General features: G+C 42.0%; 2 protein-coding genes across 2 annotated transcripts in view; both read right to left on the bottom strand.

Moving 5' to 3' along the window:
• LOC141117581 (uncharacterized) overlaps positions 1–22,382 on the bottom strand; it is a 1,161,887-nt gene that overhangs the window by 180,581 nt on the left and 958,924 nt on the right. The window lies entirely within an intron of this gene.
• LOC141117048 (NACHT, LRR and PYD domains-containing protein 10-like) overlaps positions 6,294–22,382 on the bottom strand; it is a 179,635-nt gene continuing 163,546 nt past the window's right edge. Inside the window, exon 6 of the mRNA XM_073609632.1 lies at positions 6,294–8,002. Within this exon, the coding sequence (XP_073465733.1) occupies positions 6,294–8,002 (1,709 nt within the window). The remainder of the gene's footprint in view (positions 8,003–22,382) is intronic.

Here is a 22,382-nt window from a genome sequence, read left to right as displayed (position 1 = left end):
CTCACAGGTGTCAAATCTCGCCGAGAAATGCGGCGAGATTGACACAATATCGCGGTCACCTACTGTATATATATATATATATATATATATATATATATATATATATATATATTAGACTGACTGTATATATATATATATGAAATACACTGCAGCTAACTGAATCACCTGCCTGCTCAAACTAAATGAAATGACACTCTCTCTGTCTCTCTCTTAAAAATGCCACCAACACACTACACGCGGCCTTATATAGTGTGGGGTGTGGACTTAACCCCCTGAGCCATAATTGGCCAAAGGCACCCTGCCTGGGTCTGGTATGGGTTTTTGAGGGGGACCCCCGTGCCATTTTTTTTATTTTGGCGCGGGGTTCCCCTTAATATCCATACCCATAGTGTTAAAACTAATTTTTTGCCTGTTTGCATGTTCTGCTGTGAACCGAACCGGGGGGGGGGTGTTCGGCCCATCCCTAGTGAACACAATATATAGAGATATGGGAAATGATTACTGACACTGACACACATACACACAGGTTGAACTGGATGGAATATTGTCTTTATTCAACCTTATCAACTATGTAAGTATGATATCTAAGGACAATAATAGAGATAGATCTAGTTAAATCCCAAAAAATCCTAATGCCGCGTACACACGGTCGGACTTTTCGTCTACAAAAGTCCGACAGCCTGTCCGACAGACTTCCGGCGGACTTTCGGCGGACTTGCAGCAGACTTTCTAACGAACGGACTTGCCTACACACGACCACACAAAAGTCCGACGGATTCGTACGTGATGACGTACACCGGACTAAAATAAGGAAGTTCATAGCCAGTAGCCAATAGCTGCCCTAGCGTGGGTTTTTGTCCGTCGGACTAGCACACAGACGAGCGGATTTCGGGGTCCGTCGTAGTTACGACGTAAAGATTTGAAGCATGTTTCAAATCTAAAGTCCGTCGGATTTGAGGCTGAAAAAGTCTGCTGAAAGTCCGGAGAAGCCCACACACGATCGGATTACCAGCCAGCTTTAGTCCGTCGGCGTCCGTTGGACTTTTGTAGACGAAAAGTCCGACCGTGTGTACGCGGCATAAGAGATGGAGAAGGTGGAAGATGTTATCTCTGCCTTGATGGCCAGGTATAAAACTGACTTAGTCTGGTGATATGAGACTAGCGACTATCAGATATTAGAATTTTAATTAAAGGCTATAATTTTTGCCAGCAGCTTAATGTCGGTATTGAGCAAAGAGAAACATTTATTTTGTAATAGATGGCAGGAAAACCATCAAGACGCATTTGTTTGCTAGTTTTAAGAAATGTAACCTCTTCAGCTCCAGAAGATTTACCCCCTTCATGACTAGGCCATTTTTTGCGATACGGCACTGCATTACTTTAACTGATAATTGCGCGGTCGTGCGATGCTGTACACAAATAAAATTGATGTCCTTTTTTTCCCACAAATAGAGTTTTCTTTTGGTGACATTTGATCACCTCTGCAGTTTTCATTTTTTGCGCTATGAACAAAAAAAGACTGACAATTTTGAAAAAAAAACAACAATATTTTTTACTTTCTGCTATAAAACATATCCAATAAAAAAAGGAAAAAAAAAATCAAATTTCTTCATAAATTTAGGCCAATATATATTCTGCTACGTTTTCGGTAAAAAAAATCCCAATAAGCGTATATTGATTGGTTTGCACAAAAGTTTTACAAACTATGGGATAGATTTAAATAATTTGTATTTATTGACACCAATGAAGTGATCAGTACTAAAAATATACACTGTCACTGTACTATAAACACTGGTTGGGAAGGGGTTAACATCAGGGGCGATCAAAGGGTTAACTGTGTTCCTAGGGAGCGCTTACTAACTGTGGGGGAGTTGCTTTCACTGTGGGAAGGTAGAGACCTGTGTTCCTACATCGGCAGACTGCCGTTCTGTCTCTCTCGGGAATGATCAGCGGGTCCCAGCAGACACCCACTGATTGGCTCCCGCTGTGTCCAATCAAATCCCCAAACTCTTCCCACCAAGTTGGGAGCATGAAATTGTTCAAAATGTCTTGGTATGCTGATGCCTTAAGACAGGGGTAGGCAACCTCGGACCTCCAGCTGTTTTAAAACTACAAGTCCCATGAGACATTGCAAGACCCTGACAATCACAGGCATGACTCCTAGAGGCAGAGGCATGATGGGATTTGTAGTTTCACCACAGCTGGAGGGCCAAGATTGTCTATCCCTGCCTTAAGAGTTCCCTTCACTGGAACTAAGGGGCCAACCCCAACCCGTGAAAAACAACCTCACACCATAATCCCCCTCCACCAAATGATTTAGAGGGGTGGGCTGATACTTTTGGCAATATAGTGTGGGTCAGCGAGTTTGGGGTGGAGGAACTTGCCTGGCCTGCACAGAGTCCTGATCTCAATCCAATAATAGAACATCTTTGGGATGAATTAGAGCAGAGACTGCAAGCCAAGCCTTCTCGTCCAACATCAGTGCCTGACCTCACAAATGCTCTTCTGGAAGAATGGTCAAACATTCCCATAGACACACTCCTAAACCTTGTGGACGGCCTTCCCAGAAGAGGTGAAGCTGTTATAGCTGCAAAGGGAGGGCCAACTCAATATTGAACCCTACGGACTAATATATATATAGGGCTTTTTTTCTCAAACAGTAGGTGCTGGAACTCAACCACGACCCCCCAAAACCGCTCCCCTACACACACCCTCCAAATCACATCAAACAGTGGGTGTGGTCAGTCAAATTTCATGAACAGTATTGGGGATCTTAAAGGTCATTAAATACCAGGATTGCATTACACACACAGTGCAGAGCTGTCACTTGTAAACACAGAAACCGGACTTTTGTGTTTACAAGTGATAGTGGTGGGCAGGGAGCAGAGGGTCTGAGCCAGAGGTGGTGGAACTGAGTTCCACCAAGTTCCCCCTGAAAAAAAGCCCTATATATATATATATATATATATATATATATATATATATATATATATATATATATATATATATATATATATATATATATATATATATACATATACACATACAGCATCTCACAAAGGTACCTGGACGTCCCTTCGAATTTGCCGCCGTGTGGTCGTGTGCCCTGCTGCTCCAGGATACCTGCGATCGTCTCACAGAGCTGAAGAACGGGAAAATGCTAATGTAAACAAGCATTTGCCCGTTCTGCCTAGTGACACTGACACTGATCACAGTTCCCTGTAATTGGGAGCGGTGATCAGTGATGTGTCTCACGTAGCCCCTCCCTCCACAGTTAGAATCACTCCCTAGGACACACTTAACCCCTACACTGCCCCCTAGTGGTTAACCCCTTCACTTCCAGTGTCATTTACACAGGAATCAATGCATTTGTATAGCACTGATTGCTGTATAAATGATAATGGTCCCAAAATTGTTTAAAAAAAATCTGATGTGTCCTCCATGATGTCGCAGTCCTGATAAAAATCACAGATCGCCGCCATTACTAGTAAAAAAAAATTTAAAATAAAAATGCCATAAAACTAACCCCTATTTTGTAGACGCTATAACTTTTGCTCAAACCAATCAAAAAACGTTTTTAAAACTTTTTTTTGCATTGATACATGTCCCCTGGGGCAGGACCCAAAAATATGTAGAAGAATGTGTATCGGCCTAAACTGAGGAAAAAAAATGTATTTATATATTTTTTGGGGATATTTATTATAGCAAAAAGTAAAAAATATTGCTTTTTTTCAAAATTGTCGCTCTTTTTTTGTTTATAGCGCAAAAAATCAAACCCGCAGAGGTGATCAAATACCACCAAAAGAAAGCTCTATTTGTGGGGAAAAAAGGACATCTGTTTTGTTTGGGAGCCACGTCGTACGACCGTGCAATTGTCAGTTAAAGCAACGCAGTGCCGAATCGCAAAAAGTGCTCTGGTCTTTGGCCAGCCAAATGGTCCGAGGCTGAAGTGGTTAAAGGATTATATGCAAGTTATTGTCATAAAAAGTGTTTGGGGACCCGGGTCCTGCCCCAAGGGACATGGATCAATGCAAAAAAAAGTTTTAAAAACTGACTTTTTTTTGGGAGCAGTGATTTTAATGATGTTTAAAGTGAAACAATTAAAATGAAATATTCCTTTAAATATCGTGCCTGGGGGGTGTCTATAGTATGCCTGTAAAGTGGTCCCGTGTCTAGTACAGTACCACAGCAAAATGACATTTCTTAAGGAAAAAAGTAATTTAAAACTGATCGCAGCTGTAATACATTGTCGGGCTTTGGCAATATAGTTAAAACTCATTGAAAAAAATGGCATGGGCCCCCCCAGTCCATTACCAGGCCCTTTGGGTCTGGTATGAATATTAAGGGGAAACCCCAACCAAAAATGAGAAAAAATTGCGTGGGGGTCCCCCCAAAATCCATACCAGGCCCTTCAGGTCTGGTATGGATATTAAGGGGAACCCTGTGCCAAGTTGAAAAAGAAAATGATGTAGAGCCCCCCCAAAAAATCCATACCAGACCCTTATCTGAGCACGCAACCTGGCAGGCCACAGGAAAAGAGGGGGGGATGAGAGAGGGCCCCCCTCCTGAACTGTACCAGGCCACATGCCCTCAACATGGGGAGGGTGCTTTGGAGTAGCCCCCCAAAAAAGTGTCAAAAATAGTAAAAAAGACAGGAGACACTTTGGGACAAGTCCTTTCTTAAAAAATAAAAAAATAAAAATGTCCCACATTGTAAATCCATTTCACGCCGCCCGACGAGATGAAAAAAGAAAAAAAAAGCTGCAGCAGCTCCACATCCATGGGAGGCTCCCGCCGAGTAATGATTCTTCTTTACGATGACAGCTCCTCTGACGCCACGTGATCTCAGGAAGGCGGGGTCGCCTGTTTACGTCACTGAGTGGCCTCGCCTTCAGTTATATAACAGCTGTCATTGAGAAGAAGCGTCGCTCGGCAGGAGCCTCCCATGGAGGCGGAGCTGTTACGTTGTTTTTTTTATTCTTTTTTCGGTCCGTCGGGTGGCGTGAGATGGATCTACATCGCAGGACATTTTTATTTTTTTATGTTTTAATAAAGTACTTGTTCCAAAGTGTCTCCTGTCTTTTTTACTATTTTTGACATTTTTTTATGGAATGGTAGGGGTACAATGTACCCGTTACCAATTCACATGGGGAGGGCGGGATCTGGGGATCCCTTTGCTAAAGGGGGCTACCAGATTCTGATAAGTCCCCTGCCCACAGACCCCCACAACCACTGGGCAAGGGTTGTGAGGATGAGACCCTTGCCCCAATCAACATGGGGATAAGATGCTTTGGGGAGCTACTCCAAAGCACCCTCCCCATGTTGAGGGCCTGGTACGGTTCAGGAGGGGGCGATCTCTCGTCCCCCCTATTCCTGCGGTCTGCCAGGTTGCGTGCTCAGATAAGGGTCTGGTATGGATTTTGGGGGGACTCCTACGCCATTTTATTTTTATTTGGTGCAGGGTTCCCCTTAATATCCATACCAGACCTGAAGGGCCTGGTATGGATTTTAGGGGGACCCCCATGCAATTTTTTTTTATTTTTGGTTCGGGGTTCCCCTTAATATTCATACCAGACCCAAAAGGCCTAGTAATGGACTGGGGGGAACCCATATCGTTTTTTTAAGTGAGTTTTGTCTATAATTCTTAGACCCGACAATTCATTACCACCGCGTACCACCATTAGTTTTAAATGACTTTTTTTCCTTTAGAAATGTAATTTTGCTGTGGTACTGTTCTACGGGAAATACGGGAAAACTGCGCCACTCTACAAGCATACTATAGACACCCCCCAGGCACAATATTTAAAGGAATATTTCATTTTTATTGTTTCACTTTAAGCATTATTAAAATCACTGCTCCCGAAAAACTGACGTTTTTAAAACTTTTTTTTGCATTGATACATGTCCCCTGGGGCAGGACCCGGGTCCCCAAACACTTTTTATGACAATAACTTGCATATAAGCCTTTAAAATGATCACTTTTGATTTTTAATGTTCGTGTCCCATGGACTTTAACGGTGTTCATGTGTTCTGCCAAATTTTTTGCCTATTTGCAAGTTCTTCTGCGAACCGAACCGGGGGGTGTTCGACTTATCCTTATTTTTTACCTTAATGCAGGGAATTGCTTTTACTTTACAGTCACTTTAAGTATTATCTGATGTATTCACATAAATAGATATGTACATATCTGCATATCATAGAAAACAAATAACACCAATAATTAATAATTTCTCTGGACAAAACACCTGCAATTACCAATTTAATACAGCATGGTGATTAATCATATTTATTACTTACCTCAGACTCTTAATGTTGTGTAGAGCTGGTATAAGTTTCTTCAATCCTTCATCCTGAATGTTACATGAACTTAGATCTACATCTTGTGTCTCTTTGAGGGATTGAAGGATAAAAGACAGCACAGAGCAGTCCAGGGGGCTGAGGGGGACATTAGAATAATCAACTTTATTTGACCCAATACATTGTGACACCAGAGCCTTATTCCTGCTCTCATGGAGATAATAGAATTCATTAAGAAGCTCTCTGTTGACTACTTGGGATTTGTCAGGTACTTTTTCTGCAATTTTCTTCTGGATCCAGGTGATGACATGTTTGGCAGCCTGAGAAGACAATTCTCCCACATGAGACTTTAACATGGATCTAGTAGAAGAGTCTGAGAGACCGCAGAGGAAACGGAGGAGTATTTCAGCACGGCCGTCTTTGTGAGATTCTGCCTCATCAAGTGTTTTCTGTAATCTGTCAGGATTATAGGCAATAAAATGGACTAAAGCGGCAAAAAACTCTTGAAGAGTGAGATGTAAGAAGGTGTAATCCACATTAGGAGGCTGACCAGATTCCATCATGAAACATGAAAAGAGATATTTGTCATTTCTCACATGGAATGACTCCAGATGACGATCATCAAATACAATCATGTGACTCATGACTCCATGTTCTGCCATCCACCCAATAGATGTCAGGAGTTCCCGGACAGTGTGGTCGCCATCTTTATTCTGGCAGTGATTGGCCAGAATGTTGGAGACAAATGTCACAAAGAGTTGTGTCACTGTTTTGGGTAATGATGTCATCAGCTGATCAGTGATTGTTGGTTGGGCTCTGAAGCACATTGATAACACTGTACAGATGATCCAGCAGTATGATGGGATATAACAGAAAGTGTACAGTGTGTCATTCTCCTGCACATAATGAAAAGCCTTTTCTGACAATTCCTCATTTCCAAAGAAATTATTAAAGAAGATCAGTCTGTCTCCATGGAGAAATCCCATGATCTCAGCTATTCTCTGGAAATCACTGGTATCAACTGATGTCAGTCTGGTTGGGCGGCTGGTTATCAGTACAGAGCAACCCTTAAGAAGACTCTGCCTCACCAAACTGACCACAATCTCCCCAGATATTGTCTTGTTAGCAAAGTGTCTACTTGATTTGAAATCCATTTGGTGAATACTTTCATCTAACCCATCAAATATAAACAGAAGTCTCTCCGGTTGTTGAAAAATTTCTCCGATCTGATCCTCCAGATATGGATATTGATGAAGGATCATCTCCTCTAAGTTGACCTTTTCCATTCTATTAAGGTCCCGGAATTTGAAGAAGAAGACAAAAGCAAATCTCTGGTAATGTTTTCCGGTTACCCAATCATAGACAAACTTCTGCATCAGTGTGGTCTTCCCTATTCCTGGCACTCCGCTCACCATTACTGCATGTGGTACACATTGTGACTGCTGGTTCCAGCGGAACAGCTTGTTGAGGGAAATCTGTTCCAGTCCACTCTGTGTTTTCTTAAAGAATTCCTCATGTTTTACCCCGGTCTGTATTAGCTCATTCTGGGGACGACCCCTAAACTGATCAGTGGAAACTACAATAAGGTTCACATAACGCTCATTGATGAGGAATCTTTGTGGTTCCTGGGTAGTTCCTGGGGGTCTATGCTCCAAAAGTGTCTCTGTCTTCTGCATCAGATGGTGTTTGTGCTTTTCCTGAATATCTGGGAATATAATGAGAATATTTTAGCGCTCAGGTTAGACTAAATGTAGCAGTGTCAATTTCTGACAAAGAAAATTGTAACGTATTAGAATATTCAGGGGAAAGCATAGTTACACTGGTGTCCATTTATGAAACAGTGATATATCATCACTGCACAGATCGCCGGCATTCTCTGTGTAAATTCTTCAACACAGAGTGCCAGTTTATGAACCTGTGTAGATTGCTTCTCTTCAGGAGGAGAAAAGTGATCTACAAACGTTCAGAGCGCTCGCTATGAATACAAGGCTGTAATCTCGGGATTTCTCCCGAGATTACAGTCGTGTTAAAACAAAGTAAAACATCAAGCAGCACACTTCTTCATAAAATTAAACTTTAAAGTCCACCAATCACAAATATACACCCCCCCTTATTGTAAAACGTAACTAATATTCACATATTACACAATAATTACACATGTTCTTGAACGGTGTATATATGAAATGGTTGATGCTGCATCTGTCAAACAGCTGTACAAAATTAAATTTTAATATAAATAAATAATTAAAATAAAATTATATAAATAGAAATAATGAATACAAAATAAACAAATAAATTAAAAAAGTGAAATGAGTTTCCCCTCTATAATAAAATAGAACTGCCCATGGGTTCAAACCATAGCTTTGGGTTAAAAAAAAAAAAATTATATATTATATATATTATATATATTATATATATATATATATATATATATATATATATATTTTGATAGTGTTAGTGATAGGAGAGTAAGGAGGGTATGAGTGGTTGAAAGAAAAATGAACTGGAAAGTTCAGCAATGCACAGAATTGCGTTTTAGTGTCAAGGATGGTACGCAACTGAGTCCGATTATATGGTTCCCACTCAAGGAAAGAGGAAATCTGGCATTCCATTGTCCAGGAAGTCAATGCTGTCAACACAGATACATGTAGGCGTTGATTAAATGACAAAAAAGTGTGGATTCAAAAAAAACTTGCCTTTATCGCAAGACATGAATGTGGCACTGGTGGAGGACCTCCAGCAAATGTGACCTTCACCTGCTACTTATGCCGCGTACACACGGTCGGACTTTTCACCTACAAAAGTCCGACAGCCTGTCCGACATACTTCCGACGTACCTTCGGCGGACTTGCGGCAGACTTTCTTACGAACGGACTTGCACACACACGACCACACAAAAGTACGACAGCCTAGTACGCGGTGACGTACACCAAGTCCGACGAGACTATAAAACGGAAGTTCAATAGCCCGTACGACACCCTTTGGGCTCCTTCTGCTAATCTCGTGTTTATCTCGTGTTAGTAGAAGTTTGGTGAGAGACGATTCGCGCTTGTGAGACTCGTATTTTTCAGTTCGTTTTAACTGTTGTTCAGTCTGTGCTTGTGAGGTTTGTATCTGCTTTTCAGTGCGTTTGGTCAGTTGGCATTGAGAAATCTTTGTTTTATTGGCCGCTCGTTCCTGATTTTCAGGTCGTTCTTCACAGGCCTTGCTGTTCTTCAGTGCGTTCTGTTTAGTGCGTTCTGACCAGCCGACCGTTTTGAAGCCATGTTACCTGTACGTACTCGTCGTAGAGCTCGTGCATTGTATGTGCTTGGTGCTGTAGTTTATTCTTCAGCCCAAGACCAGTCCATGAACAGGGCGAGGAGGAGTTCATGGACCAAGAATTGGTTGCTTCAGCGTGACCAGTTCTGTCACATGCCTTTGCTCCGTGAGATCCGTGAGAATAATCCTGAGGATTTCAGGAACTTTCTCCGGATGACGGACCCCGTTTTTGACCGTTTGTTGGCTTTGCTGACCCCCTATATCAGCAGGCAGGATACCTGCATGAGGCAAGCCATCACTCCGGAGCAGAGGCTGGTCGCTACCTTGCGGTATTTGGCCACAGGGAGAAGCCTGCAGGACCTTAAGTTCTCGACAGGCATCTCCCCCCAGGCTCTGGGGATCATTATCCCAGAGACCTGTTCTGCCATCATACAGGTCCTGCAGAAGGACTATATTAAGGTAAGATATTTTTCTTTTATTAGCATCACATGTTCTTTTATGTAATCTTTGATAATGTAATGTATTTCTTGCTTCAAACACTACTTACCATCATTGCAATATAGTGTGAATGTCCCCTTTTTATCCTCACACATGCTGGAATTTTTTCCTGTTATTTTTTGTCATGCATGTATATTTTCCTTCAATAACCTTCCCAGCATGAAGTGATGGGAACATATCCACCTAGTCTACTCATTTTGAATGTATTTTGTTGGAGTGTATTTAGTGTGCTTATAATTAGCAATTATCTAGATTTCACAACCCCCCCACCCCCCCCCCCCTACCTAAACTCACTCCAAATAGTGTGCTGCTAATGAGCAATTATCTAGATTTCACAACCCCCCCACCCCCCCCCCCACCTAAACTCACTCCAAATAGTGTGCTGCTAATGAGCAATTATCTAGATTTCACAACCCCCCCACCCCCACCCTCGTTAAAATTTGCTTGAATGTTCTGTGGTGTTGATTTGTCTAAAGCAAATCTATGTTGCAGTTTGCAAAATGCATGTGCACTCTACAAGTGCATTTGTTCCAGTGCTTTAGTAAATGAGCAGAAGCTCTGCTGATTTCCATCATCAAATCATATGCAAGCCTCAAAGTGTTTTCATTAATTGCCCTTGCATGTGATTGTGTACTCCTTGCAACATGAATGCCTTTTTACATTACCTCATTTACTGTAAGCTGGTTAGCAACTGCACCTGCAGAGTGCGACAACTGCAGTCTTGTAGCCTTTTTAGTCCCTAAATTCCTGCGTGTCCTAAAAGTAATTTTTTTTAGGGATTTCACAACCCCCTAAAATGTAATCAATGTTCCATCAGAGGGGGTGAGCAATCTGATAAGTGTGCCTTTCCATATTAGTTATTCCAGAACAATTAAATTATTGAATGTTATACTGATGCTGGGGAATAATGTTTTTAATTGTCTAATTTTCTTGCAATGTTAGCTTCCAAATTAATTGATTTTGGTTTTCTTGTTTGATTCCCCAGTTTCCTTCAACGCCACAGGAATGGCAGACTGTGGCATCCCATTTTGCCAGCCGTTGGGACTTTCCCAATTGTGGAGGGGCTATAGATGGGAAACATGTCCACATTGTGCCACCACCCCATTCGGGGTCATATTATTTTAATTATAAGGGGTTCCACAGTATTGTTTTAATGGCGGTGGTGTCGGCACACTATGATTTTTTATATGTGGACGTGGGGAAGAATGGCCGGATGTCGGATGGAGGAGTATTTGCCCAGACGGAGTTCTGCCAGCGTCTCCAGAGTGGTGGCCTGGGATTGCCACCTGATGAGGATAACGTGGAAGGACTCCCCTTTGTCTTCATTGCCGATGAAGCCTTCGCTCTCAGCAAGCACCTCATGAGGCCATTCCCCCAAAGAACCCTCACCCCGGAGAGGAGGGTTTTTAATTACCGGCTGGCCAGAGCTAGAAGAGTGGTTGAGAATGCGCTTGGAATTCTGGCCAGCCGGTTCCGCCTGTTTCAAACAGCCATTAATTTGGCGGAATACAAACTTAATTTTATCATTTTATCGTGCTGCATTCTGCACAACTTTTTAAACAAACATTCTCAGAATTATATAGGCACAGTTGGGCCTGAGGCCGGACAAATAGAAGCCAACCTTACAGGCCTGGATACTGTCCGTACTGGCTTGGCCCCCCAAAGTGCCCGTCAAGTTAGACAGCAATATGTTAATTATTTTATGGGTAGGGGGGCCATTGCAATGGGCCAGGATATATAATTTTTTACAATAAAAAAAATATTGCTGAAATCTGGCATTATATTTATTGCTTGCCTTTCTTTTGGGCTGTCTCCTAGGTTATGGTCGAGCAGTTGTAGTGCCAACTGTATTTGAATTTTAAAAATGTCTAAATAAGCTCCATTGCCACTGTAAACAACTTTTTTACAATTATAACCAAACTGATACTGAGCCTTGAAATAACAAACCACACATTTTTTAAAATCCTATAAGGAGATGTTTTTATTAATGGTTGTTATGCATTCAGTTCTGCATTTAGTATAAAATGTTCATAGACAAAAATATAATGATATCTTAATAATGTAGCAAAATATAATTATATTTAAATATTTCTACCTAATCCACAAAAAAATATTTTTGGCTTTTTGATTTTCGCAAACAGGCTTTTTTTTTTTTTTTTTTGGAAAATCAAGTTTTGTTTTTTTTTTTTGTAAAAGCAAGTTTTTTTTATTTTTTTTTTTTTAATCAAGTTTTTTTAGTTTTTTTTTGGTTTTTGCAAATCAAGTTTTTTTTATTTTTTTTTGGTTTTTTAATCAAGTTTTTTATTTTTTTGGTTTTTTAAAATCAATTTTTTTATTTTTTTGGTTTTTTAAAATTAATTTTTTTATTTTTTTGGTTTTTTAAAATTAATTTTTTTATTTTTTTTTGGTTTTTTAAAATCAATTTTTTTATTTTTTTGGTTTTTTAAAATTAATTTTTTTATTTTTTTTTGGTTTTTTAAAATCAATTTTTTTATTTTTTTGGTTTTTTAAAATTAATTTTTTTTTTTTTTTGGTTTTTTAAAATCAATTTTTTTATTTTTTTGGTTTTTTAAAATTAATTTTTTTTTTTTTTTTGGGGTTTTTTAAAATCAATTTTTTTTTTTTTTTTGGTTTTTTAAAATCACTTTTTTTTTTTTTTTTTTGTGTTTTTTAGAAAATCAAGTTTTATTTTTTTGTGGATTTTTGAGGTATATACGAGAAACAGCCCTCCTTTTTGACATTAGGTTAAACAGCCATTTATGTTCAGCCAAAAAAATAAAGAGAAGGCCCAGAATGGGGTCAGCAAAACAGGAAATGAAGGACATGATTGATGTTTTGGGGTTTAAAAAAGGGCATTTAGATTCGACCCAAAACATCAATCATGTCCTTCATTTCCTGCTGCATACGATACAGCTGATTACGCATTTCATCAATGTCTTTATTCCAGGCCATTATTTGACCAATTAGCCGTTGGGCACTTTCTGAGGTGAAATAGTCACTTCTTGTACCTAAAGTGGAATGAAACCAAAAAATGTCTTTAGAAATATGCACACATACATAGTTTACCTTACCATAAATAAAGCTGTTGTCTCAGACACTGACCTGGTGGGGTGCCCATGTAGCCTAATTCCTCCACATCCTCGGGGGTGGCGCTGTTGCTTGAATGAAGCACAACCAGATCCCCTAAAATAGAGTAGACAAATTACATTAAACAAAAGGCAGCCATGCATAGATTAACGTAAGCTGGTGTGTCAGACACTCACCTGGTGGGGTGCCCATGTCGCCCACCTCTCCTTCCTCCACATCCTCAATGGGACTTGGGCTGATTTCCCAATCATGTTTGGCTTGGGGTGGACTGTCTTCTTGTTGGCTGAGTGATTTTTCCCCTATGTGAAACAAAAAATTATTAATCTAATTAGCACACAGATATTTTAGTACATAGTAATTTTCCAACATTTGTAGTGAAGTGGTTTGTGTAGAGTTCCTATTTTACCTCAATATTTAAAATTATAAAGACATATCGGATAGATAGATATCAATATCTCAAAATATAGTTAATAATCTTTTGATCTCTCTCTATATCTGGAACAAAATCTCTAAATATCTAACTAAATGTAAAGCAAAAAAATTAAGATAACTTCAAATATTCCAAAAGAATGTTTTACATTTCTATATCTATCTATCTACCTATCTCTATATTTCTCTCTCTCTATATCTATATCTATATATATAGATATCTATATCTATATATATATATATATATAGATCTATATATATATCTATATATATATAGATCTATATATATCTATATATATAGATCTATATATATATAGATATATATAGATATATATATCTATATCTATATATCTATATATATATATATATATCTATATAGATATATATATATATATATATATATCTATATAGATATATATATATATATATATATATATATATATATATCTATATAGATATATATATATATATCTATATACATATATATAGATCTATATATATGTATATAGATATATATATATATATATATATAGATATATATATATATATATCTATATATATATATATATAGATCTATATATATATATAGATCTATATATATATAGATCTATATATATATATAGATATAGATATATATATATATATATATATATAGATAGATATAGATATATATATCTCTATACATCTATATATAGATCTATCTATAGATATGTAACAAGGTTTATTAAAAGATCGTTTAAAACGATGAACAAAAAATCGTATAGGAAGGAAAAGCACATGGAGCAGTATACAAGGTAATAAACACAAGAGAAAAACACGACAAGTACTTACTTTTTTTAAGAACTTTCCGGATACGTCGGTATTGATCCGGCTCCCTGAGTTTCAGGTCAGACCATCTTTTTCTCAATTGATCTTTGGAGCGCTGGACCCCAAAAGATGCCTGCAAAGTCTCCACGACCTTCGCCATTATTTTGGCCTTGCGCAAATTTGGCCGTGCGTACGGCCCATAATTGCCATCATAGTCGTCTTTGTGAAGAATGGCCACCATCTCCACCATCTCTTTAAAACTCATATTAGAGGCCTTAAATCTAGGCCTCATAGATTTCGTTGACGTTCCAGCCTCCGGGCTGTCTCCACTACCTGAGGTCGTCAACATTTCAGGTGTCTCCGCCATTCTTTAACTCCACTACGCGCCGTAACAAAAAATGGGCGGAGAACATGAGTTAAAATCGAACGTCAGGGGCGGGCGACGCAGGCGGAGTTTCACACATGCGTAGTGTATAAAGAGCCTTGCGCACGTGTCGTACATACGTTCTGTGGTAGGTGATAGTGGACCAGGACGTTACAAAACGAAGGTAATTTTAAATATATTTTTTTGGGGGTTTTATGGTCATGACTTTGTAGCAAGCGGCCTATATGGCTTGATAGATTGATGAGGCCTACATAGGGAGAAGATGATGAGGGGTTAGCAGAAACCTATAATAAAAGTGTTTTTTGTCTTGTGACTTCATCTTTTCCAGATATAATGAATCCCCTATTTAAGGATCCAGAGTTCCTTACAGCTTTTATTTCGAAATATCGAGAGATGAGGAATTTGTGGGAGGTGAAACACCCTCAGTATTATGCAAAGCATGTGAGGAAGTCAACGCTGGAGAGACTTCTGGCCTTTGTCCAGGCGACCATCCCGGAAGCAACAATGGAGACATTGCTCAAGAAAATTGGGGTCTTGAGGAACATGTATAAGAGGGAGCATAAGAAGATCCAGGAATCAAGGAGATCAGGAGCATCAGCAGATGATGTTTATGTACCTAGGCTGTGGTACTACAATCAACTCCGTTTTCTGGATGACCAGAATGAAGCCAGGCCATCACTTTCAACCCTTCCCTCCACCCTTCCCTCCACCCTTCCCTCCACCCCAGCAGAGGCTGATGAGGAGCAAGCTGGGTCTTCCATCCTGGATGAACCAGATATGACCATCTGGAGTCAGGTAAATTATTTTAACAAATATTTACTGTACTAATATTAATGATGTTAACTGGATGTTATAATTGTCTAAAATAATTTGGCACTCAAAATTGTGTATACATATCAATTGACAGTAGTGGCTAAATATGTTTGGCACCTGCTTGAAATAATTAGGGTGTCTGATTAGACTCTTTTATTAAAGAGATGTATTCACATTGAATTTGCTATTCATGAGAAGCAAATCGTGTGTCATTGATGAACCCAAAAAAATATACTCAAACTATTGTCCTTTTTTTATACACAGGATGAGTCCATCCAGGAGGAATGTGGGGAAAGTGGCAGGCAGGAGGAGACCGGGCCCATGGACAGCCTGGAGGAGGCCGGATTCACCATCATCCTGGAGGAGGCTGGGCCCAGTGTCAGGCAGGAGGTGGCTGCTCCCAGTGAGGTGGCTGCTCCCAGTGAGGTGGCTGGGCCAAGTGAGGTGGCTGGGCCAAGTGAGGTGGCTGGGCCCAGTAGGAGCCTGACCGAATCCCAAGTGCCTCCCCTCCACCTTCCCAAAAAAAGGGCCAGGAAGGGGATGGTCACACAGGACGCATCCCTGCGCCTCATGCAAGAGGCCACCCGTTTTTTAAGGAGCCCCCCAGAAGCGGAAGAATCCTATGGCTGCTACTTAGCCAGCAGGCTTCTTCAGATGGATTGGGAGCAGCGCCTCATTTGTGAGCGCCTATTTGGGGAAACAATCCATAAGGGGCTGCAGGGCACGCTAACACAAAACACCCAACTACATGAGGCAGCCCCCCCTCCTCCTCCTCCTCCTCCTCCTCCTCCTGCCACAACTGAAACACCAGAGCCACAGCCTCGAAAGAAGGCTACAGGGAAGGCTGCAGGGCAGCGTGGAGGAAAGGCTGCAGGGAAGAGAAGAAAGTGATGACCTGGGTTCAGTCTGGTATGACAGAAGACGCAGGCTGTTGTAGGACCACAGTCTGGGGACATCTAGATCATCTGCTGGTGCTGTTGATCTCTGGGATTCTTGGACCAGATTGTGCTCCCTCTTATATGGACTCCGCAAGATCCCAATTTTCTGGTACACCGATTTTTTCCAGCGTTGACTTCCTCTTTATTTTATTTTGACCATGAATAAATGGATGTTTTTGAGTTTAGCAAAAGACTTTATGTGTTTTCTTTGAAATCATTGATTTTACACACAATGTTAAATTAACAAGGGACAACAATCTCATTGAGTTTGGAAAAAACACACCAAAAATACATTACTAATGTTAATAATGTTCAAGTGGTAAGTCTTGAAAATAAAAAAATTTACATAACCAAAAACGGTGCTTTGGGTTAACTTTATCTAAAAACTAAAAAATAATCACTATAAAAAAAAAAAAGAATAATGGGTTCTTTGTGGTAACTTTACAAACCTAAAAAAAAAAAAAAAAAAAAGGGGAAAAAGTATTATTAGTATGGAAACATTGTTTTTAAAAAGCATACTATATCATTCATGAGATCAAAGAGAAAAAGAATCCAGAAATCAGTTTGGGAGAACTCTGATTATGAACAGCAAAACACCTTCGTTCTTTAGAGCATTCGTAAAGAAGAAATAAAATGCGCTGCATTCAACGATCACAGATTTTGCAGCGTGATGAATGTGCTACCTACAATACGAACACTAGTTTTACTAGACCGAGTGCTTCCGTTTAGTTTTTGCTTATGAGCATGCGTCGTTTTTTTGTCCGTCGGACTAGCATACAGACGAGCGGACTTCGGGGTCCGTCGTAGTTACGACGTAAAGATTTGAAGCATGCTTCAAATCTAAAGTCCGTCGGATTTGAGGCTAAAAAAGTCAGTTGAAAGTCCGGAGAAGCCCACACACGATCGGATTACCAGCCAGCTTTAGTCCGTCAGCGTCCGTTGGACTTTTGTAGACGAAAAGTCCGACCGTGTGTACGCGGCATTAGAGGAATTAAAGGGGTGCCTCGGACCCGACATTGTCAGCGGAGTACCCGGAGAACATGATTCGGATGCTCCCAGTAAGTAATATTTTTTTTAAATTAAATTAGATATACATTTTTTTTTTTCAAAAGTAATTGAAACGTTTTTTTTTTTTTTTTTTTCAGAATTAGGAGAACCAGCAGGTGCAGATCAGAATATTGTTAATGATGCTAATAAGGGCAATGAGACAATACTCCTCTTTGATGATGATGGTAAGTATTTTTTATATTCATTTTATTTAACCACTTGCTGCCCACCCACAGATCATTTACAGTGTCATCCAGCCCGCTCCTGTTTAATAGCACATTGCGCGCCCATTGTGGGACACAGTGGATTTTGGGTCCCAGTACTGAGCAGCTTTGAGCAGTAGCAGCAATCAGCCTATGCTGGTTTTGTTCTGTAAACACCCAGCTCTAAAGTGAGCCGGGACCACAACCGCTGACTTTTCCACTGTTCACATGTCAAATCACATGCTAAATTGCCGCCCATTGTTGGCAATGGCACCATCCTAATCGGTGCAACGCTGATTTTGCGGTGTCGCACCGATTCCCAAAAGTAGTTCCTGCACTACTTTTGGAGACTTTGGGGGCGATTTAAATAGACATCTGTGCAGCAACAGATGTCTTTCAAATCACCCCCAAAGTCGGACTGAAATGCGGGTTTGAAATCGTGCGAGTTCAGCTGAACCCGCACAATTGCAAACCTAGTATGTATAGTGATGGGAGACTGAGGCACATCCATGCCTCAATCTTCCCTGTACTGAAAGAAAACAGAATTTTAAAGATTTTGTCACTTCCGATTTCTGATCCTCCATTTCCTGCTTGGTTCAGGGGATCCTCAAACCAACCACACCTGTGCTCAGTAAGATGCTGTAAAGGGCAGGTATCTTAATAAAAAGTACCTGTCATATGCCCAATGAAATCATCTAGAATTTCAATAAAGCTTTTTGATAGCAGTAAATTAAAGCGGAGTTCCACCCAAAAGTGGAACTTCTGCTTATACGCTTCCTCCCCCCCTCCGGTGCCACATTTGGCACCTTTCGGGTGGGAGGGGGGTAAGGGGGACCTGTTTTTGACAGGTTCAGGTTCCCTTCCCCGCTTCTGGAGACAGGGCCGCGTCCTGATCTCCCAGAAGTTTGGCCCCTCTCCTCTTTCCCCTGCCGATGGGCCAATTAGAAAGCGCAGCATGCATGTGCAGTAGGGAACCAGCTGTGAAGCCGAAAGGCTTCACTGCCGGGTTCCCTTACCAGCAATGGAGGCGGCAGCACCCGGGGGTCAATCCAAAGATCATCTGGGGTACTGACATCGTAGTAAGTGCCCTAATATTAAAAGTCAAAGATCACCGGGCACAATGTCGCCTCCTCACACCTGATTTAAACCTCTAATTGCCATATTACTGTCTTGCAATTGCGTGCATTACACAGCATTTATGGGTTTAGATCAGGTGTAGAGGTGGTAACATATCACGTCTTCACCACCTTTCAAACACACTTGGATCGATTTTCAGAGGACCAGCAGTGCCTGCTGCACTTGTGAATGGGCCCTTAGGTGCATTCGGCAATGGCACACTTTAGGGTTGTTTACACATAAAGTTGTGGTAAAACCCTGCGGTTGAGTCACAGTTTTTCCGCTCCTAATCCCTACCCCCTTTAGCTGCTGAGGCAGCATTCACAGGTGTACACACACCGCAGCAGGAATTCAGCCCCCTATTGCCTTTGGTGGGTGCTACCACCTGCCCCGTCACAACCCTTTCCAGTAAATGGGGCCACTCTGCAAGTGCCTCGCAATTGCATGCTTCTGCGGGGTTCAAGGGGTTAAAGCAAGTGATGACAAAGCAACACAATGCTGCCTGCTTTAACCCCTTGTTTGCTGTACTGCACAAGGTTGAAGGGCACTTGCAGAGTGGCCTCATTCACTTGATTGGGTTATGTTTGGAAGGTGCTACACCCACCAACCATGACAGCCAATACAATTATGCCCGGTGTATTTCTTCACACTGAACTGAAGATCTCTTCTTTCCTCCTCCTGGCACCACTCTGGAGACCACTAGCCGGGATGAGACGTGGAGTACAGTTGGTATCACTCTGCATGGGACAGGAGATGGCACTACAGAGGAGGCATCAGCTTAGGCGGCTCTTGCTCCCTACTACACCTCCAACTTTACAAGTAGATTTTAGTGTGCTGTAATTTTTTGCAATATCACATCCGCACTCTACTCTAAGACTTGGCACATTTGGTATCTATTTACTCAACCTCATCTTTAATGCTATTTTCACACTGTGGTCACACTGGCAGTAAAGCGGCGCTTTACCGTCGTTTTAGCAACGCTTTTCGACCGCTAGCAAGGGGCGCTTTTAACCCCCATGAAAAGGGTTAAGAATGGATTTTAAAGTGTCCGTGTTGCAGCGCTTCAGAAGCACTTTTCAGGTGCTTTGGAATTGCTGCCCATTCATTCTTGTGGGCAGGAGCCCCAAAGATGCTGCTTGCAGGTCTTTTTTTTCTGTCCCGCAAGCGCACCACCCCAGTGTGAAAGCACTCAGGCTTTCACACTGGGGAGGCTTGAGAGGCGCTTTTCAGGCACAATTTTAAGTGCTAAAATGCCTGAAAACTGCTTTCAGTGTGAAAGGGGTCTTAGATGTAGCACCCTGGTGTTTAGGCAGGGTTGCTCGTAAATTTACCTGCCAGGTATAGCTACCCGGCCGCCCCCCTCCGCTCCTCTGCCCCCCCACAGCGCTTACCTCCTCTCCCTGGCTAGCTATGCAGTGTGACTAAAAAATGACATGCTCCTCAGGAATCGGCACTGAGAAGCTCATGATACAATCCAGAAGGAGGGCAGTCACACACAGCTGTAACATAAGGTTCCTCTGCACTCGTTCTCCTGCTCTTTCCCCGCTCTCCATCCTGTCTGCTGTCGTGGAGAATCTAGATTGAGAGTGGGGAAGGAATGAACGGAAGAACGAGTGCAGAGAAAGCTCATGTTACAGCTGTGTGTGGCTGCCCTCCTTCCAGATCGTATGATGAGTTTCTCAGTGCCGACTCCTGAGGATCATGTCATTATTCAGTTGCACTGCATAGCTAGCCAGGGAGAGGAGGTGAGTGCTGCGGGGGGGACAGAGGAGCACATAGGGGACCAGAGCAGCATAGGAGGGATAGAGGAGCGCGGGGGACCAAAGCAGCATGGGGGAGAGGGAATAGAGGACCATGGGGGAGCAGAGAAGCACACAGGGGACCAGCGGAGCACATGGGGGAGCAGAGCAACATGTGGGGAATAGAGGACCATACAGGGGACCAGCGGGGGACCAGATGAGCATGCAGGGACCACCAGAGCACATGGGGGATCGTTGAGAACGTTGACAACGATTTTCATTATCGATAATATCGATTAATAGTTTCAGCCCTAATTTACAAGTTAGTGTAGTGCGTCCTCTGCACAGTGTGCACCTAAAGCTACCTGAAGAAAATTGGTGGTGTTCTTCTGATCCTATTAGTAACGCAGGCAGCTGCAGTATTTACAAGTTAGTGTAGTGCGTCCTCTGCACAGTGTGCACCTAAAGCTACCTGAAGAAAATTGATGGTGTTCACATGATCCTATTAGTACCGCAGGCAGCTGTAGTATCTACAAGTTAGTGTACTGTGTCCTCTGCACAGTGTGCACCTAAAGCTACCCGAAGACAATTGCTGTTGTTCTGCTCCTATTAATATCACAGGCAGGCAGCTGCAGTATTTACAGTTAGTGTACTGCGTCCTCTGCACAGTGTGCACCTAAAGCTACCTGAAGAAAATTGGTGGTGTTCTTCTGATCCTATTAGTACCACAGGCAGGCAGCTACAGTATTTACAGTTAGTGTACTGCGTCCTCTGCACAGTGTTCACCTAAAACTACCTGAAGACAATTGCTGTTGTTCTGCTCCTATTAATACCACAGGCAGGCAGCTATAGTATTTACAGTTAGTGTACTGTGTCCTCTGCACAGTGTGCACCTAAAGTTACCTGAAGAAAATTGGTGGTGTTCTGATCCTATTAGTACCACAGGCATGCAGTTGATTCTGCTAGCTGCAGTATCAGTATATATACATCCCAGCTTTGTGCAGCTACATCTCACTGCAGGCCATTAGTATGTCTGGAAGGCCAACAAGGAGAGGCAGACAGTCACAAGCCAATAAAAGAGGGCAAGCAGGCTCTGTGTCTAGAGGCAACAGTGCTGGTCATGGAGACGTTGCATCCTCATCAGCACGTGGCCGTGGGACACGCTTGGCCTTTTTTTCGGCAGCTGGCCGTGTTGAGCCGCAACATGCGGAAGGCTTGGTAGAGTGGATGACCAAGCCACCCTCCTCATCCTCTCTCACCCAGGCTCAGGGTACTTTGTCTGGCAAAGCAGCTGCCAACGCGGCCTCTTCCTTCGGCTCAATGGCATCAGTCACTCCTTCCCTAGCCCCACCATGTCCTCCTGAGGAGTCCCCCGAACTGTTTGACCACAGTGTTGGGTACATGCTCCAGGAGGATGCCCAGTGTTTTGAAGGCTCCGATGATGGTACCCAGCTAGAGGAAGGCTGTAACGTGAGCCAAGAGAGAGGGGGTGCCCAAGAAGGACAGCAATCTGGCAGTCATGTTCCCCCAGCTGCAGCATACTGCCAGCTTTGCTCCAGTGATGAGGAGGGAGGGGATGATGAGGTCACTGACTCCACATGGGTGTCTGATAGGAGAGAGGAGGAGGAGGAGGCACATCTCCAATGAGGCAGGATGCCTTCCAGGGGCCATCTTAAGGGCAGCACACCGACTGCATCACACTACAGAGCTCCGCATGTGCAGAGCGCTGCTATCTCTGCGCATTATTCCAAAAGTTCTTTGG

Source organism: Aquarana catesbeiana, linkage group LG13, assembly GCF_042186555.1.
Source record: "Aquarana catesbeiana isolate 2022-GZ linkage group LG13, ASM4218655v1, whole genome shotgun sequence".
Classification (NCBI taxonomy): domain Eukaryota; kingdom Metazoa; phylum Chordata; class Amphibia; order Anura; family Ranidae; genus Aquarana; species Aquarana catesbeiana.
This window is presented reverse-complemented; position numbering and strand designations above follow the sequence as displayed.